This window comes from Centruroides sculpturatus, unplaced genomic scaffold, assembly GCF_000671375.1.
Source record: "Centruroides sculpturatus isolate CEXI.00-Female unplaced genomic scaffold, Cexi_2.0 scaffold61, whole genome shotgun sequence".
NCBI lineage: Eukaryota > Metazoa > Arthropoda > Arachnida > Scorpiones > Buthidae > Centruroides > Centruroides sculpturatus.
This window is the reverse complement of record NW_019384572.1, coordinates 560,056-579,378: the sequence shown is the minus strand read 5'-3', so window position 1 is coordinate 579,378 and position 19,323 is coordinate 560,056. Positions and strand designations below refer to the sequence as shown.

General features: G+C 31.0%; 1 protein-coding gene across 1 annotated transcript in view; it reads right to left on the bottom strand.

The window, feature by feature from the left end:
• Positions 1 to 3,283: 3,283 nt before the first annotated feature.
• The window catches only part of LOC111624214 (neprilysin-1-like), a 27,748-nt gene continuing 11,708 nt past the window's right edge, over positions 3,284 to 19,323 (bottom strand). The window contains exons 2-5 of the mRNA XM_023367023.1: positions 15,348 to 15,531; positions 12,532 to 12,630; positions 7,035 to 7,112; positions 3,284 to 3,409 (exon numbers count right to left, since the gene is read on the bottom strand). Coding sequence (XP_023222791.1) covers positions 3,299 to 3,409; positions 7,035 to 7,112; positions 12,532 to 12,630; positions 15,348 to 15,531 — 472 coding nt within the window. The 3' untranslated portion in view covers positions 3,284 to 3,298. The remainder of the gene's footprint in view (positions 3,410 to 7,034; positions 7,113 to 12,531; positions 12,631 to 15,347; positions 15,532 to 19,323) is intronic.

Sequence of the window (19,323 nt, the reverse complement as noted above, 5' to 3'; positions counted from 1 at the left end):
GCGCAGTTTTCGATGAGTCATATCATTCTTAACTTGGACGGAAATGAAATTTGTTACAACGTTGCACTTAGTCTTTCATATTTGTTGTTAGTAATTAAAGACATTTTGAAACACATACGGAATGATGATAATTTTTAAAAATATAATAACACAAAAATGAAAAGGGAACTCGGGTACATTTATCGAGAGTCACAAACAATCCTTCAAAGAGCCGCATGTGGCTTGCGAGCCGCAGGTTGGCCACCCCTGCTATATAAAATGTTGTTACAAAAAAAAACAATGAGTTAAAAGCAATTTTTAATAACTCAACCGAACAAACCTTATTATTAAGAACTTATTAATATTTGTCACAAGTGTGAACATTCTTTAAAAATTCTTTGTTACTTAAATCGGTATCTTTAAAATATGGCAATATATTTGAGGAAGTTCCTATTGCTACTAGGCTTGCCTTATGTTTCACACATTTCAAATAATTTTTAATGTTTGAAACCCACCACGAGTTACTGAAAATTCTGAAAAGCACAGGTTATACTTTACTTTGTCAATACGATCACAGACTTTTTTAAAAAATGGATAATCCTTTTTTCAATCATCAGTAAACACAGTGTTTTTGAAATTTTAGAGATTAAATTAATTTAATGTACAATACAACATAATCGCAAATGCCAACTAGCAAATTGAACTCGACTAAGATAGGATATGCACAACAATGACATGGCCAGTGTTAGTGTTGTCAACTCTAATTGAAACAAAATATCTAAAAAATGAAATAAAAATATCTGGATCTCATAGGCTACATGCTATTATAAATTCTGAGAAAAAATATCTGGATGAAAAAAATAGAACATCTATATTCATTAGGTCATATGCTATAAATTATGGAGGAAAACATCTAGACAGCATACTTTAAAAGTATTTAGATTCAGATACAAAATATTTAGATTGGCAACAGTGAGTGTAATAGAAGAGATTATTTAGTTGCCAATCATCATTTTACCCAAGCTACACTATTTTTACTTCTTGTATATTCAGCACTTTTCAAATTTAACCCAATAACTGGAACAAAATGAAAAACTGACTAATACACTGGGACCACATCATCAAACTGGGACAATCCCGGTCAAAACGGGACACCTGGTAAGCCTATTGCAGGGGGTCGGAATTAGCAGCTCGCGAGCTGTATGCGGCTCTTTGCATAGACGTTTGCGGCTCTTTGGAAATAAACTCCAATTTCATCTCACCTCATTTCATCGCAGCCTTATAACTTATGAGTTTATGAGATAGAGCCACCGAACAAACTTCGACTTGTTCACCTTCCACACATGACTGCACTCGTGTTGATCAATATGAGTCGCATAAGAGTGGTAGCATTTGAAGCATATCTATATACATAACACATTGAACGCGTGTCCATCCATCCGTGTAACATTATGCCAAAAATGGCCACTAGAGGCGCCCCTGTCATGCATCGTATTTCACACATTTAAATTAATATGTGGCTCTCTGGTACTTTTATTATCCTGTTTTCATGACAATTTGGCTCTTCTCACTTGACAAACTGCTGACCCCTGGCCTATAATAATAATACTACTGATTTCATCAAAATTTTGTGAGACTCCTCACTATGTAATTTATTTACATAACTAAATCATAACATAATGTCTTGACAATAAAACTGTCAGATAAGTGTCAACTTTCATACCAGGAGTAAATCATCTGTTAAGTTCTCAGAAGTAAAAGCAACGCTTTCTCATAACCTTCTGACCTACTGTCTTGATTTCATCAGTTCAATATAACAAGTAACTAAAAGTTTAGACAGTCATCATCAGTTCCTCAACTGGGCCCTCTTTTTCTGTGCCTGAAACTTTGGATACATTTGGATACATCATTTTATTATATGTTCAGATATATCATTCTATTATATCGTTGGATACAGCATTTTAATTATCTTACATCATCCTTCTCACCTACAGCCATAGTATCTATTGTACATCCAGAATAAGAACTGTCTTCCTTGTGGCTCACCTCAGATCTTCATCCTCTACAAGGTGCATGTATCCCTGCATGTATCTCATGTGAACTCTCTCTCTCGTGACTGCTAGATAGATAGGATAAGTCGATATAATCCCGATATCGATATATATCGATAGAAGTAAAGTACTTAGACACCAAAGTTAACAACTAAATAACCATTTAATTTCAACGAAAAAAAGTCTATCATATACTCCTTTTCGTTGAAATTGAACGGTTATTTAGTTGTTAACTTTGGTGTCTGAGTACTTTACTTCTATCAGGCTGGCTCTTCATCTCCATCTGGAACCTGATCGCTCGTGCATGCAGCCACTTGCGTGACCTACTTTTTAACAAACTAAATTGCTGCTGTGGCTCCCATGTCAACTGAGACATGGTTGTGTCAGTTCTGACAAGGCATCAAAAAGGTGCTGACCCTCTGGTTACAATTTAATTCTTGATTCAAATGGATCTGATAAATTTTCAAATTTATTCTGATGGTGAATTTAAGTTATCTCTGCAATGTGTTCAGAGTACAGGAACACATTGTGGACATACGTCATCAGAGAAGTACTTCCGTCCTCGCCACATATGCTGCCAGCTCGGACATTATGGTGGCCTTCCACCAGGCGAAACTTGTACACACTACGTCACACAACAAACACCTTAAATGCCTTGAGGCCATTCAAATTTACAAATCGTCCTTCAGTGACAACTTCATCAATTTTAAGGATGAGTCGGTTCTGTCGCCGGCCTGGGCAGGCATTGATGGACTCCAAACTTTACGGGCACAATATGCCAACTAGATGAACACAAATGCATCTCATGTAACACCTTCTAATTGTTTCTCGAATTTCCTTTAACAATTTGCTCTGTCCATCAGTAATTCAGTTTCACACCTGAGGAAGAACTCACAGCAGTTTGAAAACGTTTGTGATGATCTTTATCCTTTGTTTTTATATCACACTGGTTATAGGTTCTTAGAGTGCATATTTTACGTATCCCGGTGTTTTGCAGGGTAGTGTAGGTGTATTTTTTTATTAAATTACTAGGCAAAATTGAAAACGAATTTTTTGTTTTATAGATTTTCTAATATGTACAGTCTATAGAATACTATAGACTTTCCAGGCATTTATACAATGCCTGAATGTCATACTTTGTCAATAACATATACATGTATATAGGTCTATATTTTATTGTACACAATCATTTTTCATATTTAATCATATTTAAAAAGAAATTGTATTTTATTTTTTTTATGTATATATAAATATAGCAAATTTAAAAATTACCTGGTTCTATGATTATATTCCCGGAGAAGAGAAAATTGTTTTGCTATAATAAACTTGAATACTTTCCTTAAATTCAGTATTATATCTTCATCAGTTAAAGCATCTAACTGTAGTAATATTGTAAATCATAATAAAAAATTAATCTATTATTATTGTTAAATTACAGGAACTGCTCTACTTTCAGCACTGGGGTGAAATTAACATTACACTATCCGGAACCTGTTACCAGTGCTCTACGCGTATATATATAGTATATCGCTTGACAAACGTTTTTGAGCGATCCGTTCGCTCTTCTTCCGTTCCTCCCCCACCACACGACCGTGCATGCCGTCCGATCCAACACCCGATCCAAACGAAAAATATACACTCCGACTGGGGAATTTTCAGTCAACCTGAAGAAGAGCGAACAAATTGCTCGAAAACGTTTGTCAAGCAATATACTATATATATACGCGTAGAGCACTGGTAACAGGTTCCAGATAGTGTAACGTTATTATTATTGTTGTTATTATTATTATTATTATTATATTAGAATTAAATAATTCATTAAATCTAAATACAGTAATATCCTGAACTTATGCAATAGATGGGACCGAGCGGTAACCACGTAAGTCGAGGTATAATTTCGCATATAAATGCATACAAATAAGTTTTAATTGGGGCCAGAGACTAAAGAAAACAATAATTTAGAAAAAAATGTTTAATAAAATCTTAGATAATATATATGTATAACAAATTAGGCCTATATTATTTTACAATTTTTCACATTTACTTGATTATTACGCCACAATTTTAACATTGTTTTCATCTCAGCGATAATACTGTGACGTTTACGAATGATGCTTGAATTTAAAGATTGAGCATTTTTCACAGCTTCGAGAATTTTTTCTTTGCCTTTTATAATTGTTCTGACCGACAATTCCGGTAGATCAAACTTCTTTGCCAATTCACAAATTTTCATTTTTGTATCGAAGTCTTTAATAATGGGTACGTTCGTAAAGTCAAACGAGTTAAACGCGTTAGTAACGAATCGTTCGAAAAGTCTAACGAAATAGGAATAACGATGACGTCATTCTCGTTTAACTCGTTCGACTTTACGAACATACCCAATGTTAACTTTACATTCCAAAGATAAAGTTTTTCTTTTCTTGTTTGATGCAGAAGAATTAGTTCTACTTCGTTTGGATGACATAGTAGAGTCTCTCGAGTCTCCGTAGATATAACAAACACAGAAATAAATAACACAAAATAAATTGTAGCTATATGCCGATTCTGCACAACACATCCGAACATGTAAGCAGAACAATAGTGTGGGGGGAATGAGTAATCAAGGGTTGCGTGGTGCTCAAACAAAAGACGAATCGACGAGATTTGAAAATCTCGTAACTCTGGGTTTGCGTAAGTCGGGGTAGCGTAAGTCAAGGTATTACTGTATTGTAAATCTTAAATAATAAAATTTGCATTTACATATCCTGTTGCCATGTCTCTCATTTATATTTAACTATTTTATTGATACTATATTTTCAGTACTCTCAGTTAACTGGGTGCCATTCAATTAATGACATTTAATTGCGTTTACTTCTTGAAATTGTATTTAATTCACAATAGACAGCTTTTGTAGTGATTTTGGATTCAAAGCTACCCTGTCAACTAATATTGTTAAAAATTTATAAAAGTCTATGTTTTTAAACAACACTAGATAAAACCAGTTTATCGCCATAAATGATTAGCATATTCACATGATAACATTACTGTAGTCGTGAAATTTTACATATTATTGTAAATTTTCTGCATTTCTAAAGCTTGATCTATAATTTATTATTGATATTGGAGTTAAATAATATCTGAAAATTAAAATAAAGGTTTTTTTAATTTTTTTTAATGTCACTTTGTATAGTGCTGGTCCTCATATATGTGGCATTAATTATGATGTGATTATGTAAATTAGGTCTATCAATAGGAATTAAGTATCTCCAAGTAGCAGACTGCTTTGATATGTTTAAATTTCTTCTTCTTGACTTCATATTTTGTTTTCGATTTAAAATGGTTTATACACTGTGGAATTTACCAAATGACAAGGAAAGTGCAATATGTTTTTTTCAAAGAAAAGGTATTTTACACAGCAAAAGGTACTATTCAAAAAATCATCCGATGACATTGCATTCTTGCCCCTATGATGTCCCAAGAAAGAGATGCCACACCCACTCCTGTCATGAAAACAAGGGTGTAAAAACTCAGAACTCGTTTGTATGTACTAATGTTTTAATATGTTATCCTACCATAAAAATTGGTGGCCAAAACAAAATTGAAGAAATAGACAAATTTATGTATATATACCAAAAATGAAATGTTTACAGATATATCAAAATTTATGCCACCTGTTTGATACGGTGAAAATTTGTAAATGTTAATTATTTAAAATTTTATACAGTGAGTGATCAGTTAACGAACATAATCCGTTCCAAGACTTTGTTCGCTATACGAGTTGTTCGTTAACCGATTATCGATTTACCATAGGTTTTAATGGGAATTTAATTAATTCGTTCTGGAGACCGCCAAAAATAAAAAAATATATACTTTCTTACTACGTTTATTTATACGTAATAATAAAAATACATACATGCACAGTCTTGCGTTTTTATTAGTCATGTTTTTTTCCGTTTGAAAGGGTTAAAGAATCTGTCTAATGTCGATTGTTTTTCTCTCTTCTTCAGGATTTTACGTAAGTAATTAATAGGATTGCAATTGTAGAAATCACCAAGCCTCAACCTGGTTTGGATGCCATTCTAAGACCGTTGTTCTGACATCTTCCCACTTCTTCAAAAGATCTTTAATAGCAAATATCGGCATTAATCCTCTTTTTCAGAAGAAAACATATCTCGCCGAGTATCTTGGTGTTCTTCATTCAAGAGTTTTTGACGTTCTTTTGTCGTCAGATCCGTTTCAGGTTCCATTATGAACTCTTCGATGTTCTTTATTTCTCAGATGTGACTTTTGTTACTCCTTTAGCTGCTTGAGTCTTCTTGATTATACAGTATTTTTCTTAAATAAGATTGAACTGCGGCCTACTGTAGACCTGTTCACGCCATACTGCCCAGCAACATTAGGCATCTTCTGCCCACTTTCTACCTTTGCTATTATACTCTCACCTTTTGAAAAGAAAAAAAAAAAGACGCAAAACTTAACTTGTGCCTACCCGACAGTCTCGCGAATACATAAAAGAATTGTTTTGTCAGAAAAATAAAAGGCTGGAATTACAAGGGAGAGTTTCAAAGTTCGGAGGAATACTATCCGATCGGTATATACCGGCTTGAGCGTCGATGTCGACGTCTCCCACACTCCGAAAAGTTTCGAATTGTTGCCTGAAGACAAGAGAAGACCAATCAGTATTCATTATTTTATGTCGCTTCTTCTTGTGTTCGTTCTGTGCGGTGTTCGTTATCCGATCATGTGTTCGTTGTCCGAACATAAAAATCTTTCGCGAAAGTGTTCGTTATCCGATTTGTTCGTTATCCGATCTGTTCGTTAACCGATCACCTACTGTAATTTCATAGGTACCTTTTTCTTTAATTTGTTAGCATTATAAAATTACAATGTCTATGTGTAAAAAATGCAAAATGAAATATTGTTTCTTCTAAAAAGGAATAAAAACAATTGGTGCCCAGTAAACTGAAGAGTACTATTTTTTCTTTCAGTTAAAGCAATTACTGAAATATTTTTAACCATACTTACATGTTCGTAGTATTTTTCTAAAGAAGTAATATTAAGTATCATAGGATTATACCCAGAAAACTGAATCATGGCTTCCAACTAAAAAAAAATTTATTAAAAACTTAAGTTAATTAATTTTCAATTAAATTTTTCTTAAAATTATGTTGTTTGATAAACTTGATAACAAATATCATAATATTCTATAAATATATACATAGAATATAATACAGTAGAGCATCGATTATCCGACCCCCAATTAACCGCCACCTCTGTTAACCGACCGCGTTCTAGTCGGCAAATTCAAATGTCTGCTATTGATGTGACACTACAATATTTGGCTATGTCTTGGCTACTTTAACATTATTTTTACGTGTTTTAGCTGGCAATACTGGATCGACCATAAAAGGGAGCCAGTATTTAAACGAGGCTTAATTTTTTAATTTTTAACGATATAATAGCAACGATTATTATTTTTATAAAAAATTTGATAGGCTTAACATGGAGGAAAATTCAATGCGAAGTAGGTTAATAGTGATATACTAATATACTAATTACATGGGATATAATAATACACACTAATAATGGATTTTTTCATACTTTTCGGTTATCTGACTTTTCAATTATCTGACCAACCCCAGTCCCCAATTGAGTCGGATAATCAATGCTCTACTGTATATATATATTTATTAATATAATATATTAGCCACTAAAACTAAAATTTTTTAAATAAAAATATTTATTTGAATACAGTAATTAGAAAGAATTAGAAAAATGTATTGAAACTAAATACTCTGAATATTAAGGAAAATAACTGAGAATGCTAATTATATTGTACAAGGGTTGATCAGAAAAGAAAGCAACAAATTTTTCTCCACATTTACAGTTTAAATTATTTTTCATTTCAATATATCAGTTTGTTACTTTAATTTTCAGCCACTATAAATCATTTTTCAACACAATCTTCTTTCCATGTCCTATGTTACTATGATTTTATGTTTTTTTATATTACCACTCAACATATCTCTGTTACAAACACCACTATTTATAAAATGACTATCTTCCTAAAATTTTTTTCATGAAGTATTTACAGTAATACCTCGATTTTCATTGACTTCAATTATCATCAATTTTGGTTTACATCAATTTTTTTCCCAAAAAATTTGTCTTGGTTTTCTTCGGTTGTCTCAGATTTTGTTGGTGTGCCTATGTGATCTCGCTGCTAATTTTGCAAAACCATGCATTTTCCTGCTTAGTGTGGCATTGTTTCTCTTTGTGACCATTTTCCTGTGTGTCTAGCCAAACAATAGGCATTTTCAAAATTTCAGTGTTCAGCCAGCAACCTCTCAGCATCTCTGTTCAAAATCTCAGATGACTTCCAGTTGCTGTCAGCATGGTTCCAGCAAAATGCAAGCATTTTTTTTGGTGCTTGATACATCAGCAAACAAGGTGGCAGCCACCATGAGGCTCCTAATAGCTCTATTTTGCATTGACAATTTTGAATTTAATTTATTTGTTGATGAATAAACTTTGAATAAATTAATATTTGTATAATATAATAACTTAAAATAAATTAATAGAATATCTTAATATACTAGCATATTTACATAATTTAATAATTACATAATTACATAATATCACATAATTTTTAGTTGTTAAAGTCTAACGTTAGGATTGATTTAATTATTTAAAACTCCTACGGAAATTTAAAAAATCTTCATCTCTATTTCTTTTTTCGAAATTTTTATTTTTTATTAAGCTGTTCTCATTAAATAAGTTCAAAAATAAACTTAATGTAATGTGAAAGTCCACATCTTTTGCCATTTTTATTGTTTTTTCTCTCCCAAAATTCCAGGCAGTCAACATTTGTGTTCTCTAGAACAGCGTTCGGCAATTTTTCTGACCTCACAGACCACTAAACTCAGTTTTCAATTCCGCGGACCACTATCATGAATTTTTTTAAATGATACAAAATCTGTAGAATAATAATCATAAAAGTTCAATTTTACTTTATTAATATAAAACTCGCTTGTTTAATTATAACAAATTAATGCAAGCCTAAAGTTTGTTACTGCTTGTTTGGAATAAGTTCATGGATTCATAGTGCTTTTCCATAAAGGATGACAATTGCACTCACAATAGTGTTTATTGTTCATTATTTATCGATAACAGCAACTTCATATTTGGTTTTAGATTAAAATAAAAAACCCCCAATGTGTGAAAAAAGCAACTAAGCATTTTTCATTTTTTTTGTAATATTTCACGTAACCTTCAGTTGATCAATGTCCAAATTTCTCCACGAACCACCCAAATTTTCTCGTGGACTATCAATGGTCCACAGCCCACTGGTTGCCGACTGCTGCTCTAGAAAACGCCAGCAGTTGCGTCACTTCCAGCAGCATCTCACTGGATTAATGCTGAGATTTTGAATATGCTCAATTCCATTGCTTTCCTTTCCTTTTAGCTCCATCATGGGAAATTCCATGTTAAATATTCATTTATTCTTTACATTAATTTAAAACAAACAGACTAAAAGACTAATTTCTTATCGTTTTTAGTATTAAACACTATATTTATTCTTTATAAAATGTGTTTATGATGTGTATTTTGAAGTGTTTAGTATGAATTAATTGGATTTACATAGATTCATATGGAAATAATTGCCTCAGTTTTCGTCTTTTTCGGATTTCGCCAATTGTTTTTGGATGGATTATCGACTAAAACCAAGGTATTGTGATGTTCGTTATGATACATACTAGATCTTGTGAGCAAGATAGTACAATAAAGTAGACATCGATAACAAAATATTTTTTTTTATAACACAACTTATCTTTATTTTTCACAACAAACTGATTCTTTTTATTGGATCCCAACTTTATGACCTCATATTAATTCAGGTCTGCAGGCATTGAACAAATTTCAATTACACTATCAAACTTTTCTTTTAGCACACAACATATGAACACGGGACGATCTAACTTACTCTATCTTATAACTAACTTACACTACCTTACAACTAGAAGAGCAAAAGGAATAATGGAAATTAAGACTTAAGGACAGAGAGAAAGAATAGAAAATACCCTGGTTTCCTTCTTTGGATTGATGAATTCTGGGATGAGACAACTTCTCCTGATTTTTTTTCTCCTTCTTTGTTTTTCTTTGCTTGCCGTAGACCTTCTTATTTCTCACTAATTTTGGTATTCTACTCAATGTTCGCTTTTCTGTAACTTTTCTCCTGAACCCTTTAGCACCTTGCAGTCTCTCTTCATACTTTCTCTTCTTTCTTTCTTTTTCTCTCTTGAGCACTGCCTTCCACGTGCTTTCCTTTTGGGATCTCTCCACCTAAGACTCCACTCTCTGACCGTTTTTTGCATCAAGGCTTTACACCCTCCTTTGTTTTTCACATGTTCTCAGAATTGGTAGTCTTACCCCCACAGGAGAATGATTAAGAAGGAATGTTCTAGGAAGAATTTTAGAACAAAGAGACAGGAAAGAACTTAAAACTAAATCACAGAAAAATTAATATATACAATATATGGCCGACGGCCACAGTATCACTGTATTTCAAAAGGATCAAGTTGTTGATAGTCAGTAGGTGCATGAATTATACTGTAAAATAGATGAGGTAAACTAGTGTAAGGTTTATGTTTGCTTCTTAAGTATGTAAAACATGTATGTGATCTCTCATTATTATGACAAAGCATTGTCACATCTTTGCAGAAACATACTGGGCCATAACAATTACCCCCATAGATTCCACAATGTTTGAGACCAACAACTAGAAGAAATTTTTAAATTGTCAATAAGGCATATGTTATATTTAATACAGAAACTTCTGTAAAGACTACTTTATTTTAGTACTAAACTGTATAATAAGGACACAGAGGCATATAAATTACCACTTTATTCTGTTTGTTTCGTTACAGTAACAAACATTACCCTAAAACTATTTTACAGCTAGTTAAAGTGTTTTTGTATATCCAACCAAAAGCTGATTGTTTGGCTATATTTTATATCATCACTTCTGGTTTATATTGTATTTAAAGAAACACTTTATCCATTAGCAAACAGTATTATCAACAAACAAATTATTATGATTATAAAATACACTTCAAGCTAACGTTCAAGTAAATAAAATAATTAACACTTCAGTGTTGTGGCATTACAAATTGTAACTTTTTAGATTTTAGATGTATTCACTAGCACTTTCAATAGCTTATTGCTACCATCTTCAGGCAAAAATTAAATACAAATATTTTTGAATGTTTGGCTTTTGAACAAACTTTTGAAATTTATCTAATGAATGGAATTTTTAAAAAATTGATTTTAAAATTGAAACATATTTGAAATTTATAGAAACACACTGCAAATGATGTATCATTTCCAAAAATACTTAAAAAGCAATAAAGAGAATCATATTTGATTGTGGTACAAATGAGAAAGCAAATTATAATTTCAATTGTTTGAATAATGTTGTCCACAGTTGCGAGATTTCTAAGGTGTATTGCACGGTGTTACAGCAGATATACAGGGTGTGGCGTAAAGAGTGGATAACTGTTAACTGCAGATAGGGGATGTCATGACTGTTTAGAAAATGTCCAACAACTCCAATAATTATGACACTTTTACTAAACACAATGTTTAATTTTCTGAACAGTCATGACGTCCCCTATCCACAGGTAATGGATTATCCACTCTTTACATCACACCCTGTATAGAGGTTCTCCCATATGAATAATTCTCTGATTGTTGCACCATTTAAGTAATTTAGTTTGTGTGAGTCAGCATTGGTTGAACATACATTTGAAATGTGAAAAATGTGACTTCTTTGAACTTCCACAGAGACATTCAAATTAATGACCATTTGGCAATAAATCTATCAGCCTGTCTATTTCCCACCATTTCCTTTTACCATAAACCTTGCTGACTGAGAAAACTGGTTTGAACATCTTAAAATGTTTTTCTTTGAGGAAAGTTTACATAATGCTATTTCATTTGAGTTTTGTTCTAAATTTAAAGTTTATAAGTTTATTTGTTCAATAAAATTCATTTTTAAATGTTCAAAAACTAAATTCAATTTATTAGCAAAATAAGAAGCTATCTATTTATTATTAATTTTACTATTATATATTTTTTATTTCGAATTCAAAGTTTTGTCAGTATGTTGTAAATTAGAATAAGTCTTCTACAAGTTTCTAATAAATTACACAATTTTTTTTGTTATTTCTTATCACTTGTAAGTATCAAATGTCTGTCTTAAGTTTTTTTTTTATTATAGTACTAGAATTAAAATTAATATTTTTACTTTATTTTTACCTTTTCATTTTTTCCCTACCAAGTGTGATGTGTTGTATGAAAATGTCTGTCCTGATTATTTTAAATAAAAATCAACACTACAGTACTTCTGAAAGCATAAGCTTGATAATGCAATAACTTGATTGAACCAAAAAACTATCAAATTTAATTCTAAAAAATTGGTTATATGCACATAAAGTTTAACAATTTAAAGTCATTAACTTACTTTATCATATGCTTCATGACGTGTAGCATCATCTAACCAATTTGCTTTTGCAGCAAGGTGTTTGAAGGCTGTTCTAAGATATTTAATCATTTCATCTGCCTAAATAAAAAATATATTTAAGATAATTTAAAAATAAAATTATTATAAATAATTTTGTAATTTATAAAACTTTTTTATGTAAAAATGATGAAACTATAATATCCAATAATATTCCTTTTCTTTTGGTTTAAGATTTCTGTTCATAAGGGTGATAAAAAGCTCTGCAGCAATTTGAAATGGAAGAATATTTTAAAATCTAAAGTTAAAAATTTTTAATATCAATATCAGATGTTCATATTTTTTATATAGTATTGGATGAACATGAATTTCACAAAATATTGTGTAGCAGTTTATTCAGAACTAGCAGACCCCGTCACGCGTTGTTGTGGCTCAAAATGTATCTATTATAAATGTATAACACTTCCCCCGTGGGGAAAATTTTTCAAAAAATTTCTTCTTAGTGTACATTCTGTTGACGTACCCTATTAAAACGCAATCAAAAACGCAAAAAACCGCATTTAAAATAGTAGAAATAGAAGCAGAGTTCTTTACGGTAAGCCTTAATCCTGTTCATCCTGCCAGTGGATGGAATTTCGACATGTATATTATATAAAAACTCGTGCATATTCGAATTGTGTGAAAATTTCAAAGGAATTTATAGGAACAAACGAACATTACATTTTTATTTCTACAGATAGATAGAAGATGATCTGATTTAGTTCATTTTCACAGAAAAGCGTAATGCCTCACAGAAAAGCAAACTTAGGGCATTGTACTCGTAGTGCCATCTGTTGGACATAAAAGTCTTAACCTAGATTATATATTTTAATTTATATGAATGTTTAACGAAATAATATACAGCCTATGTCCACCCTGAAGGTCCATTCTAAATATTGGTGAAAGAACTTTTGAAATCGGATGAGTAGTTTTGGAGATTACCTGCTGCAAACAAACTTACATAAATAATTACAAACATTACCTCTTTATAATATTAGTATAGATTATAACAAACAGTGTGAAGCCCAATACGTATATAGAAACATCACCGAACACTCATCTAAATAAATCAGGCTATAATTCCACTAATTTAATAATTAATACTAAGTAATTTGTTACTAGAGGTTAGATATTAGGCACCATCTCTTATCTAAATTAATAATTATAATTTTTAATAATTTATTAAATTGTGATGGTACACCATGCCTATGTACATAGGGGTTAAATATAAGTTTTATATTAATCTAAATCCTTTGTCTTTCATATCACTGTTTCCAGAACTTTCTCATTCATTCTTTCTCTATGGATGGGGACAATCTATCCAGGAACGAAAAGGGGAAACAAAGGAAAATACAAAAGCCCCAAGGGCGTCAGGAAAAGAGAAACAAACATTCCTGATATAGTGTTCAACGAGAGCAGACGAAAAAAGGAGAGGTTGAAGTCATTGCTGAGTAGAACAAGGAACAGACTTTAGGTCGTCTGAAGGCAAACAAACGAACTGGACTGATGCTAAGATTGAGGGCTTTGAGAATACTTCAGAATTTCCAGAGCTGATACAGAAAAGAACAGAGAAAAGATGAATTGAGCGCAAGCCCCGACATCGAGGAGATCGGAGATTTTCAAAAGACCCAGGTACCCACCAACCTTTTTCTTATACTTTTCTGATTCTTTCGTATTTCTTCTCTTTTACTCTTCTTCTTTAGTATATAAGTTAGATTAAGATAGTTTAAGTTAATTATAGTTTTACGGGAATATATCCCAAGTTAAACCTTTTGTTTGTCGCGGACACGTGTCACCTGCCTTTGTTCACACAAAGGATATATCGAAACTGTATTGTATATATAGGAACTACATAGTTTGGGATCCTAAAGAATCAAGTGTACATAGGACCATGTGAAAAAAAAAATAAAACCTTTTTATACAACTTTGTATTATATTGTTCGTCCACTAAACACCACAAAATAATTTAGAACTATCTGGAAGAAAAGAACTGACGTGGGGCGGGGTTTGAACCCGCAACCCGCAGATGTATTTAAATTTTATATTAAAATTTAAATACATCTGGAAGCAAAAACTTGCATGAGGTCCAGGTGACACAACTAGCAAGCACACTGCAAGGCAAGTGGAGGTTGTGGGTTCAAGCCCCGCCCCGCGTCAGTTCTTTTCTTCCAGATAGTTCTAAATTATTTAATAATTATAATTTTTAATAATTTGTTAATTTAAATAAGAGATGGTGCCTAATATCTAACCTCTAGTAGCAAATTATTTAGTATTAATTATTAAATTAGTGTAATTATATTATTTAGTTGATTGTTTGATGATGTTTCTTTATTCAGAACTGCATTATAGTTAAAACTAACAATTAAAATTTGAAGTTAAAGAAGCTTTAAAAACCTTTATTAACAATTTATAACTTTTTACACATATATTGTAAATTTGTGGATTTTATTTAATATAATATCTTGAATTTGCATTCCAGACAATGCTAAGTAAACAAAAATAGGATAAGTACAAAAATACAATGCTTCAGGAAAAGAATATCTCACTTCAAATGCACTCTAAATATTAATTTGTTAATTTAATAAAATTAAAAATGTATTATATATAGTATATATATTTGTTTATTAAATAAAAATTTTGTATTTTCAAATTTTGTTAAAATAACTATTAAATTACATAGCAAGTTTGCAAAATTAAAATTGTCATACTTTGTATAAATTTTTATATAAAAAAATATTCAATATCTTTCCATTTACTAATTAAATTATAAATGCACTTACATATGCTTCTGAAATGTTTTTATTACTGACATATAAATGGTCCATTGCAAGTGGCATGCTTTTTACTGAAAGTTCAAGGCAAGGTTTCCATGGCTGAACTTCTTTTGATGGTGAAATCTGATATATACCAATTTTTGTAGAAAATATTAAAGCAGCAAAACTTCCAATGTAATTTGCTATAATTCTATTAAATGAAACATTATAGTAAAATTAGATTATTATATAAAAATAAGACTTTTTTTAATACAGTAAAACCTGTGAAAACCAGACCATACAAAATATTTTTCCCATTTTGGCTATTTCATTTTGAGTAAGTTTTAGTATTTTTTTCCTTATTGTCTTTAAGCTATACAAGATAAGTATCACACAGTTGTGTATTTTTATAGTAAAATAACTTTTACATATGTAAAAAAGTTTTATTACTAAGTTTAATCCAAATTAATCCAAAGTGATTCCAACTAAAAATGTGAATACAAGTAAGCTCCACTTTATGATAAGGATACATTCCAAGAAATATGTCATCAGGAGAACATCACAGACAAATATTTGGTATACTGTATAGTCTTTTGCCTATTACTCATACAGGCTATAACACAACTGCAATACAATGATGTAGTGATCTGTCACTTAAATTAATCTGTTTGTTTGTTTTTTTTTTTTGTTTTTTTGTAATTTTTCGCACCTGTTCCGTTCGTGCTCAGGCACCACATTTTTGTAAAACCCGCAGGACTTTATGATTGGTTGCGATTCATGACGTCAAACAAGGAGAAATATAAATGGAGGTGTTTCACCTGAGTGGAGTACTTTTTGCTCTTCGGACTTGGCCGGATACTTTGTCTACGTGAGGTATAAGTGTTTAAGCACGTGATTGAAAGGAGAAGAAAGAATAAGAATCCAATTTCATCCAGGTCTAGGAGCAAGACGTTGATGCGAATTGAATATACATTCCTTCGCAATTAACGAAGGACACATGTAAGACCATTTTGTTTTGTTCTTTGTTTGTACTATCCCTCACAGAGGTATTAGAGTAGTGCTTAGATATATATATGTGTTACGCGTGAATTAAGTCTGTATAGGATATATGGATATAGGTATAATTGTCAGTGTATCAAGAAGCCTGTAAGACCCTGAAATAAATAATTTTTCCTCACTTGTGAAAACAAAAGTTCAGTCTGGCATTGTGAGAATATCACAATAAATAATTGCTTGTTCAATTCTAAAAAGTTCTCACTGTTTCCAAGAACTTAGATAGGTATTCAAATATTTCTCAGATGTGATCTTTATGAGCCCTCACAACAATGCTAATAAGTGTAAAGTCCTTAAATTGGTATTTTTTTTTTTTTTTGTTTATTGCCTATTACCCTACATTGTACACTGTATACTCAGATATAGCAGGAAATTAACAATGATAAGTATTTAGATATCTAAACATAGAAAAGATATACTGATAAAAATTTTTCAACACCATTATCTTATTGAACTGCCATCATAAATGTAATCTGTTGTTAAACAATGCATACTTGTGTACTATTTGAATGCACAAATTGAAAGTTATTGGGCTGCAATTTGAAAAAATTGTAAACCTATAAATTCCTGCTGTCATCCGTCTTTTCTTAATCTCGAGAATGGAGTTAGATGAAAGCCAAGACTAGATATGGAAAGATTAGGGGCAGGAGGCCCTGATTAACTATATACAAACTTCTGGTAACCAGAAGTCACATTATTTCAATTCAAAAATTTTTCCCTGAAAGAAGTTAGATGATCCTCACAACTATTGTTCATGGAAAAGCATGATGTACTGTACAGAGGCAAGACACTACTAATTTGAGCTGGAGAACATATATTTTAAATTTAAAAATTATTAAAAATATGATTAAAAATTTCAGTCTGTCATTGTGAGAATATCACAATAAATAATTGCTTGTTCAATTCTAAAAAGTTCTCACTGTTTCCAAAAACTTAGATAGGTATTCAAATATTTCTCAGATGTGATCTTTATGAGCCCTCACAACAATGCTAATTTAAGTGCCAAGAACTAGTGACTCATTCTACTGACAGAAATTCTAATTGCATTACAATAATATAGAGATTAAGATATTCTGTGATCTAATTCTGAGGAATTTTGATACTCTGATTAATCATTCTTCAATCTCTGTAATTACCAACACTGTTTACCAACTTGTTCTTAAATACCCAGCACTAGTTAGTTCCTAGTGTTTTTTTCTGTTTAGGCAGGTCTCTGATCCAGACAAGTTTTACTGTATAACAACACACATTTTCAATAAAGTATTTTTAACAAAATAAACATTCTTTCTGATTCATACATTTTACTGAAATCTATAAATGCCATTTAAAATAAACAAAATCATCATTACTTTTCATGAAATCATTTATTGATATAAAATAAAAAAATTTTAAATATAATTAAGTTCAATTATTCCCAAGGAAAAGTAATTGAATTTAAGTTTTGGTTTTATTCTGCCTGTGAAATTTAACATTTCACACATGATAAAAAACACAACAACTTAACATGACTTTACAATAATATGAATTTATATTGGAAATTTATATTAAATTAAATTTACATTTATATTGGAAAATTCATTATATGTATATTGTAATACAGTCAAATCCCTTCATAGAATATTTATCAGAATAAGAAAATATATTATTGTAGAGAGATTTATTATCATAGTGAGAGTTTTTAAAAAAGTATTCCCTTCCTCACTTAACTTTGTCTGACTACAAATAGGGTTATTTCTACAAAGCTAGAAAATAGTAGAACAGAAAAACTTATAGTATGATATTATAACTAGGCAGGTGCAACAGGTGCATCCACACAGGGCCTACTTGGAAGAGACCCAAAATGCATGTATTTGTTTTATTATTTTTTCAAACCTAATTAATTAAGGAGCCTAAATGCAAATCCTTGCACAGGGCATGGGAATGGCTAGTTACAGCACTGATTATACGTATCTTAAACAATCTGTCTAATAATATATAGTCTGGCTATGTATCTATACATTATTAAACATAGCCAATTGTCTTAAATACTCAGCCATGATTAACTGCACTATCTAAATTTAAATACATCGGGAAGCAAAAGCTTGCTTGAGGTCCAAGTGGTGCAATTGGCAAGTACACTGCACAGCAAGCAGAGGTTGCAGGTTCAAGCTTTGCCCCAGGCCAGTTCTTTTCTTCCAAATGATTATAAATTATTTAAATTATAATCATTAATTTAGATAAGAGATGGCGCCTAATATCTAACCTCTAGTAGCAAATTACTTAGTATTAATTATTAGAAATAGTAGATTTATAACTCAAGTATTTAAGGCAATCATTTGGCTATGTATATTATTCTTAGATGAATTAAATTTTGTGATAATCTAACTAGTGACTTAAATTTTAGGGCTTATCATACCAGTGAATTTGATATTACAAACAAAAGTAATTTATCTATGTAAATTTTACAATTAGTATAGAATAAAAATAATTACAATTAATAATTACAATAATTTAATCTTAAAGATATACTAATACAGCAGAGTGTCGATTATCCGAATCAATTGGGGACTGGGGTTATTTGGAAAATCAATTTTTTGGCTATGTACAAAACAATACATTATTAATGTACTATATTAATATATCCGAATAACAGTATATTAATATATCCCATTTTTAAATTTTTCTCCATTGCATGTCGCTTTGCATTGAATTTTCATTGATGTTAAGCCTAACAAAAATTTTTATAATAATAATTGTGACTATTGTATTGTTAAAAATTATTTCTTTATTTTGTACAAACAAAATAAATATATTGAAAAATATAAAAACAATAAAAAATTATACTTCAGAAGTTAATTTAGTATCAAAAATGTAAAATATTTGAGTAGCCCAAGACATAGCCAAAGATTGCAGTGCCACAGCACTGGCGAAAATTAAAATTTGCCGACTGGAATTCTTTCGGATAATTGAC